General features: G+C 44.1%; 1 protein-coding gene across 1 annotated transcript; it reads left to right on the forward strand.

Moving 5' to 3' along the window:
• Nucleotides 1-7: 7 nt before the first annotated feature.
• On the forward strand, nt 8-20,908 carry COTL1 (coactosin-like F-actin binding protein 1). The gene is made up of 4 exons (XM_009575690.1): nt 8-116; nt 436-518; nt 10,607-10,764; nt 20,377-20,908. The coding sequence occupies exons 1-4, from the start codon at nt 40-42 to the stop codon at nt 20,485-20,487; spliced, it is 429 nt and encodes a 142-aa protein (XP_009573985.1). The 5' UTR covers nt 8-39; the 3' UTR covers nt 20,488-20,908.
• Nucleotides 20,909-21,761: the final 853 nt, after the last annotated feature.

Genomic DNA, 21,761 nt, shown 5'->3' on the forward strand with positions numbered 1-21,761 from the left:
CTCCCCTCCCCCGGCGCGGCCGCCCGCCCGGCCGCCCCCATGGCCACCAAAATCGACAAGGAGGCGTGCAGGGAGGCGTACAACCTCGTCAGGGACGATGCCACCGACGTGAACTGGTAGGTGGCCCCCGGCATCTCCCGGACAGGCACCGGTGTTCTGTGATGCCCCTTCTCCTCTCCCCCCTCCCGAAAGGGTGACTTTTACGGACCTTACTCCCCCTCTCCTCTGCCCCCCTTCCGAAAGGGTGTTTTTGTACAATATAGTCTTCCCCATCTCTTTTCCTTTCCCAAAGGCTGACTGTTAAATGTATTATTCGCCTTCCCCTTCCCCATCCCAAAGGCTGACTGTTGAATGTATTATTTCCCTTCTCTTTTCCCCTTCCCAAAGGCTGACTTCTAAATGTATTATTCCCCTTCTCTTTTCCCCTTCCCAAAGGGTGACTTTTAAATACAATGGCTCTACAATCGTCCCTGGAGACCAAGGGGTAGACTATGAAACCTTTAAAAGGAAGTGCACAGGTAAGCTCCGTCTCGATTGCTTTGGCACCTCACGGTGTTTCTCGCTGCCCGGTGCAAGGGGGGAAAGGATGGGAGAAAACTTGGGTCAACTGGAATTAGTGGTGCTGCTTCCCCGTGTCTGCCCTGTCCTGCATGATCGGGATTCCAGCCGCCACAGAGTGCAACTTGCTGAATGAAGTCCATAGTCCAGCCAGTCCTTTGTCTCACCCCTAGACTTAAGGTCCTTTGGGCTTTTTTTCCCCTTTTGCACAATTTTTCATTGCTTCTTGGTTATAAACAAGATAAACGTTTGATTAGCAACAGTCTCCTTGTTTAGCGCTGCAGTTTCAAAGCATTGCTGAAGAGCAAAAAAGACTCAATTTTTGTGGCTAAAAAGATGCAGTCATACAGATCATTTTGCAATAAAATTCTTCTGTAAATTGTATTCATAGCACTAAAGTAACTGCAGTTAGAAGGCTTGCTCGGATTTTTTAAGAACATGAAACCCGAGAAGAGAGTGGTTACGCGGAAGATTGGCTCGAACAATACAGCACTGAAAACAATCGTATATGTGGCGTTGCACAACCGCAACAGTTGCGGCTCTAGCTTTAAACGTGGCAGTTGATTGTTTAACTGTCGGTTGTAGAATATTAACAGGAGAAACAAAGCCTGGGGAAAATGAAAATAAATTGAGGAATATTTAACTTCATCTGATCTTAACTTTTGACTTGTTTTACAAAAGTGGGCTTTGATTTTCCTCAAAATAACTTCAAGGCGGCAGTTGTATAGCTTTTCCCCCTATCTTGGTTGCTATTTAACAATGCCATCAAGTGACATGAGATATGAAGCATTTGTAACTAATACTGGACTATAACAGACAAAGCATTCCTCACTCATCTAGTTACTCTACAGTCAGGTAGTATGGTTAACCTGTATTTTTAGAATTATCTATCTGTACAGTGAAGGAATTGCATATTGAGCAGTTTCTCCTTTCTCAAGGTGGGGCGAGTCCCAGAGGCATTGTAGTCAGAGTCCCACAGCTATTGAAATGCCAATGCCTGTCCAAATGGGTCTGTCAAGTCCTAGGACTTGGCTGTATTTTACTGAGGTGGAGGGGAGAACTTCCAGTAACTTAAATGAGGGCGGGACTGGTCTGATCAGTCAATAAATATCATAGGAGAAAAATATGTTTTAGTCCTTGGAAAGCAGCCACTAAATGAAGACCGTTTAGACTGCTCTGCTATGACATTTGCAGTGGGGTTTTACTAGGATTAACACAGCTACTCGTTTCCAACTGTTCTTGAGACCTTTGCGGGGAAAATTCTCAAAACCAAAAAGGATCCTCTTGTAGTTGATGTCAGAAGGGCTGATAACCCTGTACTGCAAGAACTCCTCCCCAGTCAACTCTTCTTAATGGGCAACATAAGGAAAAAAGCGATTACCTGGCATACGGGAAACCCGGGGCTCAGCACTTCTGAAGTTCATGCCAATGTTATCTAAAGGGTTAGTAGTTTTCTTGGGAGGTCAACAGCTTCAGTATCTGAGTGCCATGTTCTCTGTCTCCTCTTGTGCCCAAGATAACTGAGCGTCTCCAGCCTCTCCAGACATCTGAGGCTTGCAGAGGAACCTTCCCCATTTATTATATCTCCTTGTTTTTAAGGAGTCCATGCCTTATTTTGTCTGAACTGATTTTTAGTGTTTTGTCCGGAGCGGCACCCTCTCAAAACAGTTCCTATCTTCCCTTCTGTAGCAAAGGGAATACTTTTATCCAGTGGCTAAGCAGGCAGAGGGGCTTTGGCGGAGAGCAGGCACGGGTTGGGCTGGGTAGGATGCGTATAACAACTAATGGAGGCACATATTGCACTTTGGAATATGGCCAGTTTTGTTTTCTTGCCATCATTTGCATGTGCCAAACCCGTATTTATAAACAGGGTATTAAAACAGAGAGAGTTTAAGGAAACCTTGGTTTATACCAGCAAAGTGCCAAGCTGGCCCCAATACTGAAGCATTTTTACAGCAAAAAAGGAAATTTTGCATATTTTAGGCATAAGCACGGTAAGGGAAGAGTTAAATAAAGGGCATCTGTGGGGTAGACTGCTAGCCTTTAATGTGGAGCTAAATCCCTTATAGCTGCTCCATTGCTCCCTTTCCCTCTTCCTTCTTTCCCTCTTCCTTTGCATGCACCTGGTATGGGCTGCTCCTTGGCAGACTAAGGGCAAGAGGTTGTTCTTAAACCTACCTCTGAAGGACAGTTGTTGGAGGCTTAAAGAACTAGGCAAATTCAAGTATCGGGTTCTTGGCTAAGTGCTAGAAAGGATCTTCCTCCACCCACGAATTACGGTGCAGCAGTTGGGGAAGCAAGAGATGCAAGTTTCGGTGCCTCCATCTGTGCAGCAACCCTTCGCCTGGACCACTAGACGTAGTCAGAAAACAAGGCTCGTGCCAGCAGTGAAGTTAGAGCTTTCCTTCCCATCTGGAAAAAAGGTGCCAAATGTTACTATGAAGTAGAGCTGGTTGGAATATTTCTGCTGAAACAAAGTCAGTAAAAAGAGTAGGAAGGGATGGGAAGAGCTGCTAAATATTATTCCTTCCTATTGCTACATCTCTTCCCTCCTGGTCCACACCCCATCTCCTTCTACATTTTGTTGGAAGGGAGAAGAGCTACTATCAATGAGAACAGTTTTGGAAAATGTAATTAAAAGATTAAAAAAACTGGCATCAGAATAAACTTCCTTCCTTGTTTTGAATTCCTATTTTGTGAAAAACACTGCCCTGAAAGCCACAAAGTGCTGCAGCTGCCTCTGGTAGAAGCTGAGCATGATTTGGTGGTTGAAGGTGAGAGCGGGAACTGGAATTGAAAACCTCAGCGTGCAAAGTATCACCAAGCCCCTCTGTCAGAGCTTGCTCTGTTCTACTTTCTGCACTGTCTATTTCAGTGCCGTTCTGAATGGCAAACATCTGTGTCCCTCGCTTTCTTTAATAACCATTCTTATTAAAAGAACCTTCGGCATGCGGTACCATATTGCTTCCCTCCAGGGCATTAAATTACAGAGCAGGCGGTGTCAGTGTGTGCTAATTCATGTGGCCCTGAGACCAAGAAGGTCTTTTGTACCAGTTTGGAAGACATTTGCCTGTGGTGGATATCCTGCCTCGTGCAACAACAGAGGTTAGGAGGGGGTTGTTGGTAGCAGGGTTGTATTTTTGCTTTTTCTTGCCCCCATACATAACCCTTTTCATGCACACCACGGCCCAACCCGTTACTGATCCTGCAAGCGTCCTTGGGGAATGAGAGTGGTTGAGGACAAAGGGAAAAGCAAGAAACCAAAATTGCTTGTTTTAATGGAAGTAGCAGTTCAAAAAGACCATATTAGAAACCAGCCCTCTGCAAACCTCCAGCAACACTCTGTGTGGGCTGCCGTTGAAGGAACATGTGACAGACTGAGACGCTGAGCTCCTGGGGCAGTGAGGCCTGTGCCCTGAGCCAGGGACTGCTGCTGCACCCGGTCTACTTTGTGTGGGTTTCATTGCACATCAGACCTACATGTTACGTATCCTGGGGTGGAGGCTATTTCTTCCTAAGCTCTTTACTAAGCATTGTGTACTAGCAGAAAAGTTTAAGGAACTCCATAATCAAACTATCATCCTTTTCCCATCCCACTCTTTGGGGACAGCAATTGCCACTCTTAAAGGAAGAAAACATGGTAAGAAAAGCTTCTTCAGTGCCCTTTTGTTCAGGGTCCCAGGATTATGCTGCAAACACAGCCTGAACCCTGGATTTTTGCATGTAAGTCGCTGTCATGCTGTTGCTGTCAAGGTCTCTGTCAGGCCACAAGACGACTCAAACACTTTGGCTGGGAGGTAGTAGATTCTGCTTTAGTCTCAGGCAGTAGTCTTCTCTGTCCTCCAAAGACCAGCCCCAGATGTGTGAACACCTCTCCTCCAGCCTATCCTAAAGTAAAGTCAAGGAGGTTGGTTTAAACCGCTGGCACAGTAAAGTCCTTGTATGATTAGGAGGTGGCCTCTGGTGGCACTTCTTCTTGCAGTCCTGCATAATGACCAACATACGTGACTGTATTGGCCTTTGTCTGACCCAAAGAGTCTGGAGACCAAAGTTGAGGACATTAATTGTGTCAGCGTCATTAAACACACAGTGTAGACACCCCCTGTGTCTTCTGGCTAAGGACTGTTTTGGTTAGGCTTAACAGCACAGATTACCTCTGCATTAAACAAGGACTTAATTCAAGGCTTTTGATCCATTTTACTTCACAGTTACAGCTCCTGCCTCTGCAGATGGCATGGATCCAGACGTAGCATTAATTTGGTGTTTAGTAGTACGTGCCATCAGTACGCTTTTAAAAATACAGCTGAGCTGGTGGATTTGAAGCCAGAAACACAGATAAGAGTTCGAGGTTATTGTACGGAAGGATGTGAAGGCTCTTGGGTTTTTTTGTTGTTGTTTTTAATTTCAAAGTCTTATAACTGGGCTGGTGATGCTGTTGCTGAGAAGAGTAGAATGATGTATAACTGAGATACTGAACTAAAAGTCAAAACCATCTGCTTAAACTTTTATGTGTGTCAGTAATACCTGACTGCACCGGACAGCTTGCCTCAGTTTCTGTATTACGAAGCAGCAGAGCATTGCATTGTCTCTGTCTGTGGTTTACTTTAATTTTTTTAAAGTGTGTATTCTGCCATTAAGTAACGGAGAGGTCGGAAGACTGTGTTTCCCCCCATGCCACATGTGAACAGTTGTTTTTCAATGCATCTCTGACAAAAGAAATAATGAGCCTTTTATTGGGAAAGCCCCAGTCCAGATAAATAATTGCAATGACAGCATGAAATGGGATAGTTATTCATGTGTCTGAAAAGATCAAACCAAAACCACACTGTGCATTCAGCATGAGGAAGAACTGAAAATCTTTGGTCTGAAATAAATACCCTATAAAATCATTGCTGGTTGACATAAAATATTAGGAAGAAAATAGAAATAGAATTGGCTTCTAAGGCAAATGCAAGCTCTTTTGGGCTTATGACAATTGTCCTATAAAGCCTGGTCTGCATATAAAATTTGGGAGCTAAGAGCCGAGAGATCACCAAGATTACATTCGCACCTTAGGCTGTAGGAAAGATTTGTAAAAATGCACGAGGACATATAATGAGATAGGTGCTTATCTGTATTTGGCTCCATCTTAAGTTGCTAAAATGGGCTTTGTAGATCATTACTGCTTTTATTTCTCCTCTTTAATGTCATCTTGCCTGCTTTCCCTTAATATCTATTTAAAGGAAAACCTGGGGCCATGGGTGGCTTATGGGAATTTCACACTGTCTTTGCAGCGTTTCCCTGCCCCTGTGCCCTCCCTGCTGGCCGTGAAAGTCGTGCTCTTGGGAGGGTCAGCTGAAATGGCATGTGTTTGACAGCGATCTCCTGGCTGCCAGCTGGAGCTGTGGCTTAGACTGTCCCTTGCAATGGACAGGAGGTTGTTTTAGGGAATATTCTCATTAATTTTTGTGGGAGTAACTCATCAGGTCGAGTTCTGCACTGAAATAGTAACTCTTTGCATTCAGTTTAGTTTTGTGATGCTTAATTAAAATAGCATGGCTGTGGGTCTGCATTTTACCATCCTGTGCTAGGCATAAAAGCAGGTAAAGAAGAGCGTTTTATCTTTTGCATGCCCTTTGTTTTGGGGCCTTGCCTGGTCCTTACTTCTGGCTGACTAACGCAACCGTTCCTTCCCTCAGGGAAGGGGAACAAAGATTGGCTGGATTCCCTGTTTCCTCCCACTCTGCACTCCAGTCTATACCCAGGTCAGGAGAGAGATCAATACAGGACCACTGTCACTGGGGTAGCTGCAACTCATTCTGATGAAACGCTGCTAGTGGTTTCACTGGACCAGAGAAAGCTGGAGAAGTCAGTGTGGGGTCATCCTCCCCATGCACTTGTGTCCCCAGTACCCTGTACTCATGTCAGCCACCCCAGGTTACATGGGTAGGGTTGGTGCCATGCTATAGCATGCCCTGTGGTTACGGTCCTGAGGTCAAATGTTTTCTATTTGTCATAGATGAATTAATGAACGTGTCTGCAGGGTGCAAGGCAGCATTGCATCAGAGATATACGGGCTTCAACAGAGGGTTAAAGAGGGAAAAATAGTACAGTAAGAGGTAGGGAGGATCTTCTGTCTGCGCTTCTAGCCATGTGACTACAGGGGTGACTGAAGAGGTGAAAAATTGACAAATTATTCTAAAATGAATCCAACTGAAACAAGCAAAATAAATCCTTCATGAAACCTGTCACGTGCCATCAGTAATTCATTGTGGGACAGAACACAAAAGCAGATCATTCCATCAGCTGCCTTGCTGTATGTGACCTTGATTTAGCAGGCAGGTGAGACTGGGAGCGGTGGCCTTATCTTGGCATGTCTCTGGCTTGGCCATTCAGAGCCGTAAGACTAAGAACCGTGAAGCTTTTGACAGTGTATTTCTTTCCTGCAGCTATTATCTTTTACTGATGAGTCAGTGCATTTTAATCTAATGGGGAATTTTGCAGTACAGCTGAACCAAAGGGTTTTAGTGGATGAAAAAGAGGAGAATACCATCAAGGAAATCTCTGCAGCTTGGCATCGAGCTTTGTTGACAGCCAAGGGCAGCTTAATCAGTGTATTTGGAAAATCCTGACTACTGATAAGTAAGGGGTTTGGAGAAAAATACTAAGTGATGCTCATTAAGGCATTCATTGTACTTTTCATTGTTTGTATAGCCCTATTGTCTTGCTGTACAACTGTAGTTAAAGGAGTAGTGATATTAGTAGGAATTAACGTTGTTAATTTCTGCTGTTTGTAACTTCTGAAATCTTCTCAAATAAAGCTGCTATTTCCATTCTACCCAGATCTATTATTTGCTTCTCCCTGCCCTGAAATTCATGGCTTAGTGACTAGGAAGGTGGTTGCAGAGAGCTAGGCAGAGGAAATCCACTGTCTCTCTATGATTTGTTATACTCCTCTACACACCCAGCAATTCCTGAAACCACTATAAGTGGTTTTGTGTGAAAAAGCGGGGTGTGGGGTGGTGGATATTAATGCTTTGAGATTTCTAAGGGAGTTGGCACTGATGGCATTGATGACTTCCAGCGCCAAGGTGATCTAGTAGGGTAGAACCGCTTAACTGTGAAAGAGGAAATCTGGGAGTATAAAAGAACTTGTGTTTTGATCCCGTTATCACTCTGAACATGCTTCAGACTAATTGTGAAACTCAACCACTTCTGTTCAGGGATTTTGACCTGCAGTTGGAGGGGCACATGCCCAAGCTGAACTAGCGCTAAAAATCTCCACATCTGTCCCTGTTGCCCTTTTAGGAAAGACATGTTAATTGCTAAGGGCTCCAATTCACATGCCCTCTTGGCTTTATCTGCAGCTGCTGAAATGCTCCTCAGCTGCTGCAATTCACAGACTGGCACATCAAGTTAAAGCATCACGTATTGGTAGTTTATATTAAATACACTGGACTGAAAACTGGCAGATGAAGAGCCCGTTCTGCCTGCTGTGGGGATACAACCTCCATGGGGAGGCAGGAGGAGAAAGCACGCAGCTCGGGTGTAACCTTTTCAAGCCCCCACAGGTAAACCTGCCCCAGGTAAATTCTGCCCAAGATAGTGACTCAGAGCCCCACATCTAACCTCAATTGCTCATTAAACTTATTGGGACTTAAAATGATGAAGTAAGAGTTGCTCATAGTCGCTGAGTAGTAGGTGATCTAATAGATAAAAGCCCACGTGGAATTGCTGGGTTTGGCTCTCTTTGGTGCCACTGATCAAGCTGCTTTCAGACAGGACAGGAAAGCACTCAGACTCTTCTGCTGAGAAGCAAATCCTGCTGCTGCCAGTGATCTGTGGGTTCATGTCAAATTAAAGTTCATGCTGACAGATAAATTCCTTCAACCTCCTTTCTACATTGCTATGAAAAAGCACTGCTGAAAAACTTGGAATTCTTCACATTCATTATATTTTTGCATTATCTTTATTATAAAGGGGCATTTCCAAAGCAGTGTTCAGGATCTGTAACAGCCTTTGGTAGAAGAGGATGAAAAACCTACATACTCAAGGTGGAAAGTGGTGGGTCCATGGGAAGGGCTGTGACACGGTTACAGTACAGTAGGGGCCAGGACTTGATGACATTAAAGTGCCTTCAGCACTGTGTTCCCATAGGAACCACAGTACAATTCTTAGCAGAGCGTGGCCTCCTTTACTGTCAGATCTGGGAAAGCAAGGTTTTTTCATAGAACTGTTAATAGTAACGTTAGGGGATTTACTGTCTCTCTTCACCTTGGGTATTTCCTGGCTGTCGGTTCATTTATGGTTCTAATCAATCTTTGGAAGAGGATTTGCTGTCAGAAACAGGAGTCTCTCCGTGCGTTTCTTGTACTTGCCAGTAATAGGGTATCTGAGAGGGAAGTTTTGTTTGCCTGCAGTGTCAATACACGACTCTTACTCTCCTTCCAAAGATCCATCTGGATTTTTCTTTTGAATAAGATCTCTCTTTCTCTTTGTTTCAATTTTGAAATCTTCAGAGGAGTTCGTTTCAAACACTGTACTGGCTCACACACACCCCTACATACATTTTCCAGTTTTCCCCAGTAGTCCTCTGTCAGCGGCAAAAAAGTACATAGAGAACAAAATAGGGAGAGCATAGGTGGGGTTTTTTCAGACATAAAAAACATCTTATCTTATATCAAGGGGAAGTTGTCTTTATTCACACTTTGGCAAAACAAAGTGTTAAAGAAGCTCTGAGATCTGTCAGCTTTCAGAGAACATCCCGCTTTTTTTGCATTGATTTCTAGCAGCTTATTTTTTGGGCATGAGCAATTTAGAGCTGCTTCTCCCCTATCCCTGGAGCTCCTGGGGCTGTTCATGTCTGACTGTTCATGGAGCGTGCTGTAACGGATCCAAGGATGGGGATGTTGGCAAACATTACTACACCTGGAGCCTGCATTGTCACCTGGCAGTAGTCAAGACAGCAAATAACTATAAAACATGTTGAACTGGTCACAACAAGTGTAACCAGGATTAACATGATTCTTTTCAAAGAGCAAGTTTGTTCTTCTATTTTGAGTCATCTCATTTCATTTAAAAGGTCTTGAGTGACCTACAACAGATGAAGTAGCTATGATTAGGTATTTTCCACGATTGCACAACTGTCCATCTGCTCTGCTTTTCTGCACAATCCTGGTTGAAGACTCCAGTGTTGTGCATGCCACCAAGGCTGGGGATATGAGTGGATGGTATCACACACTTTCTAAGTGCCTGTGATCATGAAGGTGTCCAACTGCCTCTGTTGATGAGTCACCCTGCAACGAAGGAACGAACTCTTCGAGAGAAGGAATTTACAAGGTTTTTACACATATGGCCAGACTAAATAACTCTAGTCTGGCGTGATATAGCAGAAACCAGTTATGAAACAAAGATCAGAACAGTTTTAAAATCCAAGGCCTTTGGAAGGAGTAGAAAAGCACATCTGGGGAAGTAATTGCAGATTTTAATTTTTCTCCTCCTTCTCCCTTCCTTCTTGTAAACTCGTACCACAAGTGAGCCAGAAATGTTGCTGAAGGGAAGGAGAGGAAAGGATCAGATTAGCATAATGGCCAGTTTCTGGGTATATGTTATAAAATCTGACCCTAATCCTGCTATCCTGTAAGAAAGAGATGCTGGGAAATCACTTTCTTCCCGTCATGACCAGTGACCTGCAGATGAATGATCTGGCTGAATGTAACTGGGGTTAGCTCTCTGCTCTTGAGCTGCCTGTTGACTGTATTTTAGCCATTTCCAAACTCACTAGCAGCACACTAATATGGCGTGGGGTGGCTGGCACAGCCAAATTCCTCCCAGTAACTCAGAGCACCCCAGGAAGAGGCAGACCTAACACTGGCGAAGTGCACCTTGCAAGCGAAGGGCATGTGGGCAGAGCCCCTGTATTGCCCTGTTAATCCAGAACGATGCTACTGTAACATAGGATCAGTGCCTTGGTCTTTTAAGTTGAGAGCAATAGTCTCACCCTGGAAAATGGCAAGGCGGGGATATTTCTGATTTCAATCACTTTACCCTTGTTGCTTTGTCTCTCCAGATGATGTTCGATTGTTTGGCTTTGTCCGATTCACCACTGGCGATGCCATGAGCAAGCGAGTCAAGTTTGCCCTCATCACTTGGATTGGAGAGGATGTCAGTGGCCTGCAGAGAGCCAAAACTGGGACCGACAAGACTCTGGTCAAAGAAGTAGTACAGGTAACCTCTTCCTTCTGCTTGTAGCCATCAGTTCTCATTGCTTTTAGCTCTACAAACACCAGCAGGAGGTAAAAGAGGGGGAAGGGTTGGATCATCCTTCAACGTAGTAGTTAATCCTTTAAAAAGAAGACCGTTTCCTATTGCCTGTCTTCCTATTAGGAAGACTTAACATCTGCCCTTTGAGCGCTCGGGCATAAAGAAGCACCTTTGAGCTTAAGGCTGTCTTAACTATTTCACGAAGAGGGAATATATGCACTCCCCTCCTTGTCACCATTAAGATGTTTCCCATCTCCTTCCTTGATATGGAAATAACATAATACTGAATGGTAGAGAACAAGGCATTATTAAGTTAAGCAGGTAAAATTAAATAGAAAAACCACGCCCTTGTTTAAACTTTTCTCTTGAGACCTTTTGTCTCAGCACAATAAATTTGTGGACCTAATCAACTAAAGTCTGAAGTCCCTATCAGTACAAATTAACTAACAGCTCTTAATAGCTAACCAGATTTGTATAGTCTTCTGTTTGGCTTTGGGCGTATCAGGGAAAAAGAGAAATGTGCTTAGTACACACCTTGGAAGGGCTTCACTTTAATTTGCTTGCCCCAGCTGAGTTTATCATTTAACTCTGTCAAGGCCTCCCAGGGCACTCTAAGCTGGGCTCGCTCTGTCAGGCTCCAAGCTCAGTCCAAGCGAGTGAAAACAAGCAACAGCCGGGAGAGAAGTGAATTGTGGAAGGCTGCAAAGAACTGCTGCTGAAAAGCTGACTTAAATGGAGAAGATGCTAACATTTAGCATGTTTCCTCTGAAGAATTATTTAGAGCAAGATTAGCTCTTTCAACTAAACTTAGGGCCAACTCTCCAATGCCTGAGAAGTGGTCTTTCTTAAGCGCTTGGACAACAGGCTGACCATTGAAATAATGCCCCTCAATAATTGTGTTCTTGCCTATGTAAAGAAATCTCCCAGTAGGACAATATGAAGGATGAGAATGAAGTCCTTCTCAATTTATTGGTAGTTTGTATGATACAAAAGATTATATTTAGATAAGAAGCATGAAGAATATAATAAATTCATATCCTTCCAGAAGATAAGCACTGGTGCTAAATCTTTCAAAATGACAACTACACAGAGGGGTCCATTCTGAATAGAAACTTCTGTAATGACACCTGAGAGATAGGAAGGCAAATCTCTGTTCATGTGAAGCAGCTGAAACTGTAATTGTAGCTGAAGATGAAATTGTAGAGTACTAATGAATGATTCATATAAGAGTCACTAAGCCCAAGATTTTTTTAAAAATATGTTTAGACAATTTATTCCTGTTGAATTGAATAGCATTCCTGAATGCTGTTCTAAGATCTGTCCCTCAGGTCTGTTACATATAATTTGCAATTTCACTTGTTTCATCTTTGATTAGTAGTCTGTATGAGTTAATAATCTGGTGGAACATTAACCATTCTTGGCTGTTACTTAAAAGCTTTCATATTCCAATTAATCTGTACTAAAATATGAAAACAATACAACTTGTGCTTAATACACTTTTATTGAGCAACCATGTCTATAACCCACTCCAAAGCATTTCTGAGTCTAATGTCAATGGTGATCTCCTTGACAACTATTTTGAATAGTTCTACATATGCAACCGAATCCCTCTGAGGGGAGTGGGATAAAAGCAGAACTATTTTCTTCTTTTTATGCACGTAACCTTGCAGATAATCTGTCAAAACAGAAGAGGACAAGCAAGTCCAACTGAAATTTAGTGGAGAGAATTTATCCCAGAGCTATTTCACTCTTACTAGTTCTCTTGACCTTCAAGTGCATTCCGAGTCACCCCACTGCTTCTGATTTTTACAGAGATTATTTGAGATGTAAGTTATACATAGAAAAATACAGCTGGTTGTTTGCTGTAATGCTAAACTACAAATCTGACTGAGTGTTGGTTCATCATTTGGAATAAGTAGTACCCTAAAGTAGGTTTTTTTTTCTTTACAAACCCTGAAGACAATCTAGGGTATTGATGCAGTTTGGCTCTGTGTAGTTTTAGTTGCGTGCATGGCCCATAGGTGCACTTACCCTGTGCGACATGGCTCTCCTTCCAAGGAAGTGCGGCACAAGGAGGCTTTTTGTACAGCAGATAACAGCTTTGATTTTGTGATCTATAGAAGTGATTGGTTGGGATTCCAGAACAACAGCTCTTCAGTCTGAGAAGCTCTTGGTAAAACTTGAAGGGCTCTCACTATCTTGTAATATTTGCAAAAGCTAACTGTGGCTCTTTATTTAAGACCAAAGCTCCAGTGTGAGGGGAGGCCTGCTTTATATTCCCTGCTACGTTGTAGATGCATTGATGAGCTACGGTTGAGCTCTGCTCAAAGCTGAACAAATGCCAGTAAATGTTGTTCTTCCACCGAGACACTCAAAGTGAAAGACAGTCAGCTTGAATACCGCCTAGCAAGCAAAACCCACCATGTTGCATCTGTAGAATAAAGTGTTCACACATGCTGATTATTAACGGTCTCCTAGAAGCACCTGCCATAAGGAAAATGTGCTTGAAGAGTAGATTATGGGCTTGTGAACAAAAGGATGAAATATTATAAAGCAAGGAGAGGAACTGGGTTGCCCTCGCTTTTGTATTCTTCCCTTGGAAGGGGGAGCAGGTGCTGTGAAATCTATAGGGAGGTGGCTTGGGAAGCAATGCTGATAGCGGAGGAGTTTGCCAGAAAATCTCTCAGGAAGAAAGGACAATTGATTTTTAGCTGTAATAACTGTAAAATTACAGGGATGGATCTCATCTGGCGCAAATAGCTGTAGTTCTCCTGGTCTGTACTAGCTGAGAGTCAGGTCTTCTTGCTTATTTGGGACTATCCTTATTACCTTTTTAATGTTGTTGGGAAATGGGTTTTGCATTTATTGTATTTATTTTGGATTGTAGAAAAATGCATTTTGCATTTAAGGAACATTCAGTAGCTTTTTTTCACAGCCATTTATTTTCCATCCTTTCCTCTTTACCTCAGCTGGAAATCTTGGATCAAGCCCCTGACCTGGTCCAAGTAGTTCAGCTGAGAGCAGGTTAGAAGTAAGGCCAGGATAAGGAACAAGTATTTATCTATATCTTCTTAAGGGTATAGCTAAGTACTAATGTGCGGAGACTTTCCTGTGTAAATGGAGACATGGAGTAAGGTGATGCAGTATTCCATCTTTTCTCCACTGAGCTTCTGTCTAGGCCAAGGACAGACCTACGGGTGAGAGGCAGTAGCACACAACATCCCATGCTTTGCAGACTGTTGCTTAAGATGTTTGGGAGTTCATTTCTGGTATACAGTCTAAGCCTAGAATGATCTAAACTTAACAGCTGAGGAACTTCATGAAACAGTAAGCCAGGATGACTTAAACTACAAGGCTGCATCTATTTTGTTATCAGCAGTAGCGTGCCTCACCTTGTGCACATGGGTGAACTGGCAGATGCTTACAGTGAGTCACACATGCAACAGACCCCAGCATTTGTGTCCTCTGCACAGCTGCAGTTTGATCGCTGTGCGCCGGTAGTTGTCATGCCAAGGTTGTACGCAGCTGCCAGTAGATACCAGCTGAACGGAAAGGCTTTGGGCATATTTTCTACTTGGATAAAAAGGAGATCAACCAACGCTGGTCTTAAACTCATGTTTTATGTCCCTGGCAGTAAGGATGGTTCTGCCTTTTACCACCTTTATATGCACAAGCTGTGGCTCATTCAGCCTTAGTACAAATCCATCCAGGAGACTCTCTGTTCTCTGAGGGATGTTGTTTTGACCTCTTTTATTCCAGAGGCCCAGGAGAAACAGATCGGTCAGCTTAAGCCCAGAAATCAAGGCTATTGTAAGCTGCTTGTCATGGCTAGGATCGGCTGCCAGCATGAGGTTCAGTTCAGCCATAAAAATTCCTGCAAGGTGAAACCTGGCAGCTGTGGGTTTTAAGTACAGGAGCTTCAGGCCTTCCAGTGAATGGCCCTGTTCACTTTGAGGAGAGACAGAGGGATGATGTTACGGTGCTTTTCTTCGAGTAAGGACAAGCCCAAGCACAACAGGAGTGGCAACCAGTGCTAAAGTGGTCCAGTTTTAATGTAAATGCTGAAGAACTGAAAACAGGACTTGGTTTCCCTCCGAGTGTTGCTTCCTCTCTGTGAACTTCTTGCCCTTCGTGACTGCATTTCCTACCAGGAGATTTTAACCCTTCATGAGGCAGCGTGGAGGTCTTTTTCCTGATGGGACTGAATTTGCCTGCAGGGCTGTCTCAGCAACGGGACTGCTCAACCTTTGCTGGTTTGTCTTATTTTCCATGAATTTTGACTCTTCTCTGTTTTCTTCAGCACTCCTGCTCCCACAAAGTCATGTGCCTAAATCATATTCAGGGTAAAACAGCTCTGTTTCTGTGAGCAAATATTCCTGGCATTTTATTCATTATTATTTTTGGTGAGGAATTTGCCTGGCTTCAGTGATGTCAACAAGTTTACTGAGTTCCTGCTTTGGAGCTCATGGCCAGATCTTTTTTTGTTCACCTTTCTCTTTTTCTCTGGATTCCTCACTGCATTGATGCGGGTACCTCATGAGGGAGGACGCACTTCTGGGGTTACTGTCCCTGGTCTTGGGACAGATACAACACATATAACTCCATGTATGTACATTAGGTTTCTCATTTTAGTACAGTGGCCTAAACAGAAGATGGTTTAATAGCTTTGTTAGAGGCAGTCAGAAAATCAAACTCATATGGTAACGGCTATGTCACGGTGGCTTTGAGACAGTCTTTCTCAGGAGGGTGAGTAAGATCCTACTGGGAAGGCAAACAGAATTGTCCTGTTTTTCCTATTCTGGTTTACTGTAATGACCATACCAAATGGATATGGATTTACAAGAACTCCTAGTCCTAGTCTAGAGAAAGTGGTAACTTTATAAGTAACTTCTTCAGGCCAGAATAAGCAGCTTCTCATCACCCCACATCTGACACACAGCCCTGTGACTTTTCCAGTGGGATGCAGCACAGATAGGAAGAATTTGCAGATCAGCTGAAATGTAGTTCCCATTGCTGAGAAATGTGTTTGCCAGAGGTTTGGGCTGGCGTCTCCCAGTGGCTGGAACTGGTCCACATAAAAATTGGCAAAGAGTAAATCTGAAGAGAGGGTTTTTGCTGATAGCTTGGACTCCCACAGCTGATCACGGGACCAGGATTGGTGTAGCCAGAGTCGAGTGGAGGGCAATGGTACTGTATTGCTATAGGCACTTGTCAGTTTATAGCTCTCCTTGTACTCAGAGAAGCCCTGCTAGAACATACCTCTGCTGCAAACTTAGGATATGTCCTTTCTTCCCCGTGACCCCAGGTCTAGGACTCATACCATGCAGGAAAAGAAACATGGGAGATGTCATCTCCCCTGTACTGCATCTGCACGGACAATAAGATGACCAGTGGATGGAAGTGGTGACATTAAGCACAGTGGAACTGAGGGTTTTGAACATCAGCGGAGGCTGCTGCAAGCCCCAATGTAATAAAAAAAGCAAGAAGCTGCTCAACTACCTGGCACTGTCCCTAGCTGCTAAGAACCCAAGTGTCTGTAGACGATACAAGGATTTTCCTTCTGGCTTCAGGCCTACCCATGCTGGGATTTATAAGGGCCTCTGCAGACCTTTTTGGTACAGTATCTGCACCAGACAGATTTTCCCTTGGCCAGCTTAGGGAAATTTTATGGCCCCATATGCTAAACATTCAGGGCCTGGAATAGGAAGAAAATCTACTCCACCCTTTTTTTCCCCCCATAAAGTTGTCTGGAAGAGAAAGGCTGGACTGAACATGGTGTACAAATTTCATGCTTCCCAGGGAGAGATGCAGGCTCACTTTTTGCAACCTGACCTGCATGGTTGGAACCCTTTCTCTCTGTAGTGTCTCATGGAGGTTGACACAGGGGATTGGACTGCAAAATTGTGACCCTCTGCTACTCAGGCACAAAGTGAAGCACGCGCTAGATAGGTGTATTGAGTAAACCTTACTTTTTACGTGGTGTTCAATGATTTGAGAGGCAAAGCAAAGAGACTGTGGTTACTGGTGTGTCCTGAGAGTGATAAAGATAAATGGCGTCATTGTTTTTGTTATCTGTAGGCTGCTGGTGACTCTGGGGTGAATACAAAGGCTAGAATTCATTCACAGGGCTTGCTGTGGTTGTAAAAAGCTTGGCGAGAGGGGGAGGAGAAGAGAAAAGGAAGTGGAGGTTGTAAGATGAAGATGCATGTCAGCAAAGTGAGGCCTCAAGCATCAGAGTTATGCACTGTGCCTTAGGCGGCTATAACTTCTGCAGATTCTCTTGAAAGGCATTAGATAATCGGTATGTGTGAGAGAAGAGAAAGCAGGGACTTTCCCCACCCCAGTCTCTTAAGGGCAGAAAGAAAATCTGGTGGCAGAGCAGAAATCTGTTGGCATTGCTGTCAGCCTCTTGAAGCTAGGATTTTTCCTGGTGCTTTGCAGGAGCCCATTTGCTATGACCAGTTATTTATAATTGCAGATGACAGTCATGCCAAATAAGGACCATTGCCTGGTCTAGCTAACATCAGACCCAATTAAATCAGTTGGGAGTAGTTTTACATTCTGGCAGTTTCAGTGGGGACAAAAAAAAGAACGAACTCTGGATAAGATGGCCCTCGGCTGAAAAGTGCTGCTGTTGATCGTGGGTGCCCAATCTCCTGATCTGAGAGCCAGAGTCTCTCCTGTCTTCCTGCTTTGATGACACAAGAGGCAGTTTCAGCTGTCTTTAAAATACTTATATGCCTCCCTTCACCTTATGATTTGCACCCTGACCAAAAGCTCAACCCCAAAGAGCTCAAACAGTGAATTCAGAGTGATGAGGGAGGCTCAAGGCTCAAGAAGGATATTGAAATCAGGAGTTCCACACAGCAAACTTACCAGAAGCGTCTTCTCCCTTTGGGGCCAGGCTTGATGAGACATCGTAGTGGGTAAGAGCCGGTGTGAAGAACCAAAGAAGCCCCTGACAGCACCTGCCAGCAGAAAGGAATAAAGCAGAGTTATTAATAGCAGTGACCCAGATTGCACTCCGAGGGCACAAATCTGGCACAAGACGTGGCCCAGTCAGCTAAGAGGATATTTAAGAGTGGCTGGGAACATAACCCATCTGGCCACTGCCAGGGGGAGAGTGTTCAAAGCTTGCAAGGTATCTTGGTGGCATTGACATGAAATAGTGGCTGGTGTCCACAGATCATCACCCAGGAATCATCTGGATAACTGTCTAGTTGAGAAGACATTTGAATAATTATAATTACTTTGTGGTACATATAATTTAGTTCCCCTCTGTTCATGCCTGAGTGCACTTGCAGTTCTAATTTCAGAATCAGCTGGATTCTGCAGAGTGGGCATTGAAGGAAACCTTCCCCGCATTTATAAAATACACACACTTCTCATGGAATCCCTCTCAGAAATGATTTTATGGGCCTGCCTCAGTTCTCACTGAAGTCAGGGCAAAGACTAGCACTGAAGTCAGGTAGTCCTGGATAATCTGCTTCCTGAGTTGAGGAAAATTTGTTAAACCTGTTAGCACGTAGAAAAGAAATTGAAAAGGCTCAGCTCAAAAATCATGTAGGTAGCACACCTCAGTAAGCATCAAGTAGTTGAAGATCATTTGTTTGGTCTTAGCAAGAGCTGAGCTTTGCAGGGATCTCACACACAGGAGATCTTGAAGTAGGACACTTGTGAGCATGACCAAATCTGATGTTTTGGGCAGTTTGCCTCTTCATTTCCCATCTCAAAAAAAGGATTTTTTTCTCTAAATAAACAATTTCTTTCCCATTTTCCCTGAATTCTGCTAAGACATGGATGAGTGCCTGTAATGTCTGTCTGTCCTCACACCAGAAAAGCTGACCATTGAAGCGTGGAGCAAAATGGTGCTGTGAAGCAGTTGTTATTTCTTAGGACTTTGTCTAGCTGCTGATCAACTAAAGCAGAACAGACAAGGCTTCTCGTAGCTGCTACAAGCTTTCGCCCCCACCCCCAAGCAACTCTTCGATAGTGAGGATTTCCTACAGTGTGAAATGGGATCAGCCGCAGCCTGGGAGACTGGTATGGGGGAGGGAGCTGTTATGCTCTCCCTTCCATTTCTTCCACCGCATGAAAGAGGTGCTGAGGCTCTTTCAAGCTGAATCCTTCTCCACCCCCTCCTTTACCCGACTCTGATCCCAAACTGAGACCCTTGAGACGCTGCCAAATAAAGAGCTCTCCCATGGCTTAGAGTCTGAAACCAATTAGGAACCCCCCCCCCTCCACGGTTGTGCCGGGGCTGTTCCAGCGCCAGGGAGACCCGGACAAGATGACTGCTTCTCTCTCAAAGCATCGCCTCATTTTCCCAGGCAGCCTCCGTCACCTTCTGGGGAGCTCGCTACCCAGGGAGCCAGGCATTGCAGCTTTCCTGAGACATTGCAGCAGGGCTGTTGGGATTTTAATTAATTTTTTTTGTCGTCAGTTTGTCCCTGGTCCTGCAGAGTGCAATGAATGCTTGGGCTTTTCATGCTGCCTAAAATCTCTGTGGGTTGGGCGGAAGGGAAAGACACATGCAGTGTTTTCAGTTGTGGTTAGGAAGGGAAGGAAAATCCTAAAGCAAGAAGCAAATGTGCATGTTTGCTGAAATATCTGTGCATACACAGGCATGCCACCCTTGATACGAGGCAGGAGGGACAGCCCCCACAAAGGAACAAATGCCTGACTGTAGTGACACTGCCGTGACAAGTGCCCTAAAAGCACCGTGGGATCCATTCACAGCGATCTGTTTCTGAGAAAGGTTTTCTCTGTTCACAACCTCACATCACAGCATGCTGCCTAGGGCTTGCCCAGCTCCCATAAGTTGCAAAGAGCATTCAAGCAGCTAGATAGCTGCCCTGCAGTACACAAGTGTATTAATAAAGCTTGTCCTTAAAGGTCACTTTGGATCATTAGACCACAGAGCAGAGTGGAGCCTATTCACAACACCAGCAGCCTGTGTAGTACAGTATCTCTGTTTTGGCCATGATGTGTATTAGATAGTTGAGAGGAGGAGTCAGTAAATCTACTGAAGTAGACTTAGTTGCCCCTGGTACCATCTGCGTGTTGCTCAATCTTTAATCGAAGCATCCTCCCATCCGCTGGTGGGGTACGGTACTGTAGTATACTGTAGTGTAGCGCTGTTCTCCTTGTTTTGGGAGAAGGGCTCCTAAAAAGGACCAGGACAGAGGCAGGATTAGTGACTTGCCGAAGATTATGCCGAGGGTCTGTGGCAGTTAGGAGGTCAACAGTTTTGAGCTTTTTAGTTTTCGTACTACTTAGGAAACTTGACCTAACCTAGCCTGTGCATTTATCACTAGGAAGACTTGTTGCATAGGGCAGGATCGGGTCTTGCATCCAGTGACTGTAGAAGTAGAAACATAAAATTTCTCCAGGTTAAGTCTTGGGTTTTGCCATCACTGGTCTTCTCTCTCATCCACAGCTTTCTATTTATCATCCCTACCACAGTAGATAAAGGTATACAGCTCATACAGTCATGGAAGCTGGATAACACTTCTTTATTCAGGTACTTGGACAAGTATCCCCTTTTTCAACAGGCTTTTTCTTTGTCTCTTGCAGAACTTTGCCAAAGAATTTGTGATCAGTGACCACAAAGAGCTGGATGAGGATTACATCAAGAATGAGCTGAAGAAAGCAGGGGGGGCTAATTATGATGCACAGACTGAGTAAACGCACGAACCTCCTGGCACCATCACCTGGATCTCAAAGGGAGGGGAAAGGCACAACAAACTAACACAACTGAGAGATGAGGCAACTGAAATCCCCAGCTTTCTGTGTGTGCACCTAAGAACTCCCTTCCTTTGCATACAGCGGACTTTTATTTTCCATTCCATCTCATGAAACGTCTCTCTCTGGGGTTCTGGGTTTTTCTTCCCCCCCATTTTTTTACTCATAACTCTGTCCATGTTCTCGCATCTGTGGAATTTAGGTTTGGCTCTGCTTTGGTCCTATTCAGCATTGTATTCGTAGAAGCTTGCCATTGTGTCCTTCTTCGTATGCATGCATGTCTGTGTGTTTTAGTTGGGCTCAACCTGGTCTCTGAGGGGAGAAAGTTCTGGGGGAGTTCTGAACATCGATTATTTTAATTTTTTTAAAATTTGTTCTCACTGATGTTCTTGGGAATAATATTTTTTGCTGTTCTAGGCTCAGATCAACTTGAGTTGACTTCACTCAAACTTTGATTAAATTGTCTAAGCTTAAATGTCCAGCTGAGATGTTATCTAACAGCTCAAAAAACAAAGCGAACAAACAAAAAAATTCTTCAACTCTTAATAAATGGTAATAAATTTGCCTTAAACATTGCTTGACAGTTGCTATGCTATGTGCTGCATCTCTACCCCTCCCTCTTAAAAATAAGATCCAGCATGATCCGAATGTGGAGGTTTTGTTGTTTTTTGGAGGTATCATGGCACAGTAAAGTGAGAGGCTTAGAAATGTCTGGACACTTGTTCACTATTTTGTGTACATTGGTCTCTGGGTTTGTATTTGACTTTCCTAACGCTGGGGCTCAGGAGGTGAAACTGAAATGCATAGATTTTCTTTTTAAATGATGTCTGCAAAAATAGCAGCCGCTGAATCCTAGCAGCCTTCTCTGCCCATCGTTTTTTGCAGTTAAACACAACATCTTCAGTTATTTGGGGCCTTCAGGCAGTGAACCATCCTACAGCAATGACCGAGGGATGGAGCAGGGCAGCTCTGTCTCAGTCGAGATGAAACATTCAACAGCAGAGGCTCAGAGATAACCTGGGCACAGTTTGTTTGGTACCAAACTGTTTGTTTGGGGGGCTTCTTTGTATGGCTTTTTTTTCCCATCAAAGGTGATTGTCCCCAGAATTATGTGTAGGGGGAAACTGTGTTGTACTGGGGCTTGGGAGTCAGCGCTATAAACCCATTACAGAAATAAATGTTTTTCAAGAACAGTTCTCAGCGACTCTGTTGTTCTT

Source organism: Fulmarus glacialis, unplaced genomic scaffold (genome assembly GCF_000690835.1).
Source record: "Fulmarus glacialis isolate BGI_N327 unplaced genomic scaffold, ASM69083v1 scaffold27080, whole genome shotgun sequence".
Lineage (NCBI taxonomy): Eukaryota > Metazoa > Chordata > Aves > Procellariiformes > Procellariidae > Fulmarus > Fulmarus glacialis.